At 37.2% G+C, this 8,925-nt stretch overlaps 1 protein-coding gene across 1 annotated transcript in view; it reads right to left on the bottom strand.

Annotated features, from left to right (window-relative positions):
- Nucleotides 1-4,118: 4,118 nt before the first annotated feature.
- SPP1 (Phosphatidic acid phosphatase (PAP2) family protein) overlaps nt 4,119-8,925 on the bottom strand; it is a 38,193-nt gene continuing 33,386 nt past the window's right edge. The window contains exons 2-8 of the mRNA XM_089411442.1: nt 6,177-6,272; nt 5,986-6,060; nt 5,482-5,612; nt 5,294-5,400; nt 5,047-5,175; nt 4,838-4,953; nt 4,119-4,701 (exon numbers count right to left, since the gene is read on the bottom strand). Of these exons, the coding sequence (XP_089267568.1) occupies nt 4,267-4,701; nt 4,838-4,953; nt 5,047-5,175; nt 5,294-5,400; nt 5,482-5,612; nt 5,986-6,060; nt 6,177-6,272 (1,089 nt within the window). The 3' untranslated portion in view covers nt 4,119-4,266. The remainder of the gene's footprint in view (nt 4,702-4,837; nt 4,954-5,046; nt 5,176-5,293; nt 5,401-5,481; nt 5,613-5,985; nt 6,061-6,176; nt 6,273-8,925) is intronic.

Raw genomic sequence — 8,925 nt, 5'->3', positions numbered from 1 at the left:
TATCTCGTTAGGTATTTCCACTTTAATCTATTAAAACAATGGTCACATTCAAAAAGAGAGGCGCAAACTTTACTTATTGAAGCTTTTCTTTATTTATATTTCTCTTCTTTTTCTTTAAACCTCATTTTAATTGCATTTGTTAATTCTTTTTCTTTGGATTTTTTTCAAGAACATTTTTTTTTGTTCATATGATACCACTATGACAAAGCTATGAAGAAAGGTCCTAACTAACTGAACGTCCGGCGGAAAGCGGAATATAAGTGTGAACGCTGCCAAAAATCAGAATCGAGAGACAAATAAACGTCCCCGAGGTCTTTAGATAGTGAGTTTCCGCATTTACCTAAACTGTTTTTCTTAGTCCGCCGAGTCGTGGACCAGGACCAAACTTGGGAACTAATTAGCAGACTTTCATGGAAAATACAAACGCCCGACTTTCTTAGACTGCGCCCGATTATTTTTAGGATGTATCTTTGTGTTTTTAAAAAAATTAACAAAGTAATGCAAAAAATATGTCAAGATACATCATCTATTAAATTGAACATAGTCACTATATCAAAATTGGATATGTCTTTCCCGACGAGGTGAGAACCGAGACTAACATGGCCATCGAGCCCCATGAGGAGTGACAAATGGATTGCTGGGGAGGGTCGTATCTCCCGGTCCACTCATAGCATACAGAGGAGAGAATGGCGTACACGAGCTTTAGATCTCAAGCGTGTGAGTATTAACAGGGCATTGGGAAAGGGAAGTGATATCGTTTTGATAAGTGGGATGAGGAAGGTGTTGGATTTCGTTTCAGTGCTCAGGGTTGGTGGTGGAACTATACTCGGCCTCTTGCGCGATGATGAAAGAGGCGTCGAAGGCGTGACAGAATTGGTGGTTTCTTGATTTTCTGCAGGGAATTGTAGTTTGATGCGTATAAAAGAGACCAACTCCTTGTTTTTTTTAGGCCTTGCAGAGCTGGACTGGGTTGGTAGGCGTTGTGTGAAGGCAAATGCTATTTCTAGTTCATTTGGGGTAAGAAGTGTCTCTGTAAAAGTTAGTAGTGCCATGGTGAGGGCGGTGTTTGGGAAGCGTCAAGCTTCTGGAGAATTGTCATCCTCCTGGTAGTGGGGTGACTGGTGTGGCAGGTAATGTGAAGGTGGTGCTAGCGGCGGTGGTCGAGTGGACTCCCCAAGCTCCAAGAGCGCGACCCTATCTCACGGTTGGCACAATTCTTTCTAGGTTTTGCAGGATGGGGACAATCCACTCCTGCTTCCACCTTCTCCCCGAACCCATTTTGGGCGGACTTATGAGCGGAGCTATGGAGCTACCATCGCGCATTGGAGCAGGTGAGGAACCTTAAGTTCAGTCTGGTGGATGGGAGGGCAGCAATTCAATTTAGCAAACAGGACAGCACTCTCGGTTGAATTGGGCGCACTTGGGTGGCAGCGAATGCATCCTAATCCTCGACAGAGGTGGCCTAGCCTCCTGGTGAAGCCAGGGACAAGGAGGGAGGAGGCCCTTGCATTGGAAACCATGGTGGATGGAAGCAGGAGCAAACCGGTGGGCAAGGCTCAGGGTGCAGGTACTGGATCACGCAAAGGGCGAGGTGGCGGACTTCACGGTGGTCGACGCCCAACCTCCCAAGGAGGTGATAGGAGTCTGGGGCAGTTGACTCAGCGTGGCGGCAGGAAGACACGCCACACTAGTAGCAGTACGCAAACTCTTGGCTATCGAAGGGGTGGTGGGCGCAAGAGAGCTCATACAGCTCAAAACGATGGTCGTTGTGACGCCCCAGACCCACAGGGATTACAACATTGCTGCTTGGAAAACTGTCGAGGCCTAATCCAATCCTTGGTGGACCGGGTAGATGCGGCAGAACGAATTAATCGGGAAAAGCACGATGAGCTGATGGCAACATTGGATCACATGCATTACTTCCAGTGCCAGGTCAGGGAGCGAGTGGTGGTAGTCTGGCGAGGACAAAACCATCTAGTGGAGAAAGTGGAAAAGCTGGAGAATTGGATGGTGCATTTCAAAGGGCACGTTCAGTGCAACTTCAATCCTCTGCCTCCTCCAAGAACTGTCCCAGACAACCTAACTTTTGTCACCTCATACAATTAGTATGTCCTCTGGTTTTCTTTATATTTTGTTTGTTTATTGAAGTCTATGGCCCTCTGGCCCTCTCGTTTGTGGACATTATTACTGACATCTCTTTTGTATTTTTGCCACCTTCTGTGGACTATGGTCAACAAACCCGATCAGAGTGAGACCACATGTTTTTTGAAATATCAGATGTATATATTTTTTTCTGAATAATAAATATTACTTAAAAAAAAAATTAATAAGCCTAAAAATATATAACTAAAAAATTTAAGAAAATCATAACAAACATTTTCAAAAAAAACAATTAGATAAACCTAAAAATATATAACTAAAAAATTTAAGAAAATCATAACAAACATTTAAAAAAAAAAAAACTCATTGGGAAAGAATAAATAAAACAAATTTAACCGTGTAAAAGTTACAACTTTCATATTATATAAAATTAGAAAGAGTTAGACTAAGTATAAAAATAGTTCATAATACACATGAACTCGTACATGTCTTTAGCATTTCTCCACATGTTGCATGAACAAGTGGAAATACATGTAAAAGTTACGGCCTTCATATTATATAAAATAGAAAAAATTGGGCCAAGTATAAAAATATTTCATAGTACCCCTGAACCTATACATGTCTTTAGCATTTTTCCACATCAAGTGGTGGAAATACACTTTCTACAAGCCTTTGGAAATAAAGCCACTTGAGTTTGTAAATGTCATCAATACCGCCCTACACTCTGTGATTCTTTCATTCATATTATATTTTATGCATGTGATGCCATGTTGCTAGCACTACTAGTTTAGTTTAAACATGTACAACTTGGACCATTATGAACTATAATATTAGTATTCAAAAAATTGAAAGACTCTAAGAAATTAATATGGATTTTCATTTTTTTTTAAACAAAACAATTATTTTCAAATGCCTTTGGTGCTTGCTATTACATTTATATTTTTATATACATTGGATTTAATTTCTCTATTTATATTATTTCCCTTGGTTTCAATTGGAATGGAAATGGCTTGAAATATTACATATAAATTTATTTATTTATTTATTTTTCATGTGTGGTTCACAAATATTGGAGATCGATTATTACTATGTCCATAAAATATTTGTACCAAGTAAATCAATATGAAGGGATCACTTCTCACTGGCTCAATCACGAACCTCAACTCGAGAGTGTCAAGATAATTGAACCCGTAACCTCTCAATAGCAAAAATGCTTTAACCACAGGAACTCGACCAATTAAATTAACCCTCAAAGCTCACTCTCTATTTTTCATATCAATATTGTACTTATTCCCGTCTTAACTTGTCAACATCTTTCATGAACATTCATAATTTTATAAATAGTCACAAAGAAACTACAAAATTTTATCAAGAAAAACTATCACAACAAAGTCACAAATAAGCACTAAAAATCATATATTAGTAATTAATAACTTTAACATATAATTTGCTCAGTCTTAAAAATAAATATAAATAAAAAATACCATACTAGTTAACAATTTATTTCATTTTTCATACCATTTGTATGTTTTAAAAATAAAAATTAATAATATAAATATAAATCACATAGTTGTGTTTTAAGTTCTTATTCAACACATTTGCAATAAAGTGTCCCGAAAATATTCAGAATTTTGTTTATATAATAATTAATTAATAAACTTCGATGTTTCATCATAATTAAGACTCACAGTGGATAGATTGACCTCAAATTTTATAATATATGTACATATTTGACAGCAGGTTTTACTCTCAAATGAAAGAAAGGATTTACCCCACATTTTACGATAGTTGGTTTCTGAAAAGGACTATTTCAATTATACGTCTACCATCCAGAGTCGCTAACAAAATTCCTTTAATTAACTTTTAGTTTTAATATGAAAGTAACTTAGTTGTGACAGTTTTTCTTCCATGGAAATATTTTCCTCCAGAAAGGAGGTCTCTTAACTTCTATATATGGGCATTAATCTACAAAGAGAGCGAGGAAATTGGCTAAACCCTTGTCGTGAAACAGATCAATCGAATGCACAACCCGCCTCATTCGAATTCAAATCTCAGTTTACGTGAAAAATAGACATAGTGCATCCTCCCCACTTTCCTGATAAAATTTCAAAGATGGGAGGTCCGACTCAAATATTACAAAAGAATCACTATTGATACATAGGTTTTTCACAATCCCATAGATTGAAATACCAAGGGAACTAATTCAACCACTGCCCATGATAGACCTGCATATTGTAACAATCTGATGCCTGTATCAACATCATAACACTCCTCGGGAGTTGAAAGAAAAATCTTCTGCAAGTAACCTGACTGCCTGCTACTCAAAGATAATTGGCCAACACCCTGGGTTTTTACAGCGGAAACAGTCACTCCTTTTACTGGTTGGATATAAGATGAAGATTTTATTGGTATGCCCATGAGGTTGCAGATCAGTGGAAGCAACCCTTTTGCCAATGCCTTGCTAACAACTTTCACCACTAGGATTATTGGAAGTCCAATCATTATCCGTTTCACGAACATGGTTGTGCCAAGTTGTTGGCCAAAAAGCTTTGGAACATACTCATTGTGGAACTCTGAGAAAGTGCGATTGATGCCAGTTACCTATGCAAACAAGAGAGGATCTTATCAACTGTATGAAGAGTGGTATCAAAACCTAACAAAATTTCACCCAGATCATCGCGCAGTAATTATCTTAACAAGCTTGTTAAACAAGGCATAGTTAACGATATATACTTACCACCCCTAAAGCAACACCATTGAAGGCAACATGGAACTCAAAGCTTGGGGTGGGTATCTCCGGTGTAGGATATGCAAAAAGCAGCAGAAATGCCAAGCTGGCCCAGAAGGATGTGACTACACACAACAATGTATTCCTTTCATTTCTATGCTTCCAAATCTATATTCTATCAACAAAGTAATCAAATGGCCAAGGAATATTTTCCATACCATTTTTGCCTGAAGTAATAAAAGAATCAAGTCTTTCCTGGACTGCAAACCAGATAACAAGAATAATTGTGCCAAGGACAGCAGCGACAACAACATCTATTAATGAGTGCATTCCAAGGTAGATTCTTCCTGGAAAATAGTGTTGTTCAGATCAATAACTGAAGTTATAGAATTATTCTGTTTGTGTTGAGGAAATCTGACAACTAAATTCTAAAATAGGTCTATTTTCTTATTACCCACAACTTACCAATCCCAATTAGCAATGACAAGGTGACCAACAAACAAATAACCACCAACTTAAAGGCAAAACCATTTGTATCGTTCAAGTTGTTGATAATATAATGTAGCAAGTACCTGCATTCATACACAAAGTGGTTCTTACTCTCATAGATGGATGTTATCCTAGTTAAGAAATTTGAAATATTCCCATCATACCCAGAAAGACAGATTGTATTAAGAGTATGTGATGATGGCAACCCGTATTCCATTGCGTTTTCCTTTTCTTCTTCAGTTTTCACCAGCCTTCTGACAGGTGGAGATGAAGGCCTTGGAGCTGAGACTATATCCTGATATTTTGAGACAAAAAGGCAATATTTATATACCCTCAAAAACAGACACCAATCCTCTTCAGATGATTTATGTAACTTCTTAATTTCATCCTAAACGCTAGCATCATCTAGAGTAGAAATTAATGTTTCCAACCTGTGGTTATGAGATAAATTCCTATGGAGTAATTGTTCATATCCACAAAATAAATACACCAATGCTATTTGTACAGCGGTTCCGTATAAGGACAATGGCCTTAGTCATGTTTAGTCCTTGGCTCACCAAACAACTTTCTAAAAGACCACTGTCTGATCTAATAAATTTATACCAAATGGTATAATGGCAGATTATAAATGTCTACTCACATGTATAGAGTTTAGAAATCAAACGAACCTTAAAGCAATTCCCTGTGTAATTACAAACTGCAATGAGAAGGGTCATCTGTCTTCCTAATTTACAGTGGCCACTCTGCAACAAAAAATGCAAAAAAACCACTACATTACCGCCAAACATTTAAAATCCCAATGTGATTTTATTAAAATAAAACAATATTAGTTGTGAAAGTTTGAGATAGGAGATCATACCCAGAAGAGCACAGGAAGGAAAGCCGTATAGAAGGGCACAGAAACAATACACGATAGATAAGAAAAAAAAGCATCCAAGGATGGGTGTTTCAGACTCTGAAACAGACAGAAATTCAACATGGCATATCATTAAAAACCACCGTGAGAAAAGTTGCATACATTTTTTAAATCAAGAAAATGTGTCCAAGGGGTTAGACAACAAAGTTGGGATAATTGCATAAATGAGGCTCAAGTGGGCCCAATTCATAACAGAGCTGCTCTGGCATGCATGGGCCTCTGATTCACACCAACCATTGTAGAGAGCATTGTAGGGCTGATTTGTGACCACAGGCTGTACCGTTTAAAAAAAAACGAACTTTTTCAAAAAGCAAACTTCTGTTTACACTAGTTGCCCAAAAAACCTCACTTCATGCTAAGCTCAACAATTAATGCAAAAAAGACTTTTAAGTGCTACTTCTTGCCAATCATATCTAAGAAGAGACGTCTCAGCAAAACAGCAGATATATAATGAAATAAGTATCTTTTACTGAGATGATATGAAATCTATATTTATATTCAATCCATTAGAGATGACAATTCACTACAACAGTCATGCCAATTTAATAACATGAATCAATTATTCATTACAATCAAGGAGGTAGATAGCAAATCCAGTAAGAGATGCTTTGCCCTCAAAGTAGGTTTAGGGCAAGATGTTGTGTGTGAACACTGAAAAGTTTCATTTTTTCCCAAAATGGCTTTAAAATAGGCAGATTTCTTTACTTGAACAGATAATCAGGTCATAAGTCTTAATTGTAGGCATTTTGTTTGCATATCTAGCATTTCCTTGGGCTCTAAAATCACCTTCCCTTCTTCCAAATCTACTAAATCAGTTTGCACCCCGTAACAGGCAATACACATTCTTCTTTTATGCAAGAGACAAGAAACAAGTCAAGGAGCCATCCATTAATTGATAGATCTAAGATGTAAGTGACCTTGCCCGTGTTCTTTAATAGTAGAACAGACCCTAAATTTGGGGGCAGATTCTCTATTCTTCCCCTTTTAAACTGTAACTTAACATGGTCGAATACAAACAATACCCAATTAACTTCTGGGAGTTCTCTTTTAGAGTGTTGTTGGTTTGCTCGTCAATTATTCCATTTTGGGCATTTGCCAGTGTTCAAGATATTAGGCATAATAGTGAAAATAGTCCAGCAAATCATTAATAAAAGAGTAACTTTGTTTAGACCGCAATTCATTATCAGGATTCAGAAGGAATGATCCTTCTTTGGCACAAAACTGAGAAGCATTGTGTGAGAATATTTTCTTGGGTTGACCACTTCAAGAACAATTTTCGGTGTTCACACGAGGCCTTTTACTTTGGTTTTATGGTGATATGGGTGATGATACAGCTTTTCATCGATATGTACTGCTCCTGGTTCTAATTCAAGAACATACTCTATATGTCTTGCAAGTGATACCCTGACTAGTAGGTCATAGTACACAATTGCATGTTCATCTATAGTTTCCTTAATATCTTCTCTACAATTGACATCTTCTACACACGCTTCAATGAAACAAGAATTGTGTTTGCAATCATTACTTGGTTTCCAACTTGTTTGTGGTTCAATAATGCAAAAATCTTGAGTTATTGCCATCTCTTTATCATCTTCATTTTATGTGACAACACAACTTGAGTCCTGAAAGAATTGGTTCTAGTGACTCTTTTATCTTTTTCCTTCCGAGTTGAAGTCAAAGAATTAGAGTCTCAAACTCATTTCAAGTACATCCAAGAAATCCTTCGTTAACCCAAGTTCCAATGACCACAGAATGGAAAGAGAGGGGACGAGGTTCAATGGGGCTGGAGGATAACCCCTATGTTTAGGGGATAGAGGACGATGTTGACAAAAAATAAACTAAGATTTAAAAGAGTGTGGATATTAATTTTTGTAGATCTAAAGAAACGTGGAAATAAAGTTTTGTAGATCTAGATTATAAAACAATAAAATATATGAAATCAAATAAGATTAATTTAAGCAAGTGGCATGTCCCATAATAGATGAATCATTGATTATAAGCCAACTGATATGTCAGATTCACATACGAAATGATGTTAATGTCTAAAAGTGACTAAAAAAGTTCAATGGGACTAGTAAGAACAGTGTTTTAAGTTTTAACAATAACAATAGGGAGTACCTAGAACATCCTGAAAGCAGATTGAAAACCTAGGTTAAGAAAGAAAGATAGAAAGACTAAACAAGAATATAAAGGGGAATGAACCAAAAGGGTAAGAATTAGATAGTGAAGTAGATAATACATCAGAAGAAAAAAGGCAATCCAGCAGCAATGTTGTACCATAAGAAGTCTACAGAAAGAAGCACAAACTATGGATGCCCAGGAAGAGCAATACAAAGTCAGCATCAAAAGCATGAGTAGGCATCGTTACCCACCACCACAAATGTGTCAATCTTGAGGGATAAATGTCCTTTAGTAACAAATCCCTCATTTAAGGGAGAAACCTGGTGAGGGCATCTGTCTGCGCATTTTTTTGTTAATAATGAGGATGGGTAGCAACCCCCCTACACCATGTGTTGGGAACATTAAGACGAGATGGATTTCTGATTTCTCACAGCAGGGGGCATTGTCTCATTGATATATGATTGTTTGTGTCAATGACACCAATATCAGCTAGGCACTTAACACCTTTGGTGGGGGTTGAAACAACGAGTAAATGAACCACATAGGCATTGTTATCCCCTCCCATCTAGGG

Source organism: Pinus tabuliformis, chromosome 3_1 (genome assembly GCF_031772625.1).
Source record: "Pinus tabuliformis cultivar Carrire ecotype Pingquan chromosome 3_1, CPIR1, whole genome shotgun sequence".
Lineage (NCBI taxonomy): Eukaryota > Viridiplantae > Streptophyta > Pinopsida > Pinales > Pinaceae > Pinus > Pinus tabuliformis.
This window is presented reverse-complemented; position numbering and strand designations above follow the sequence as displayed.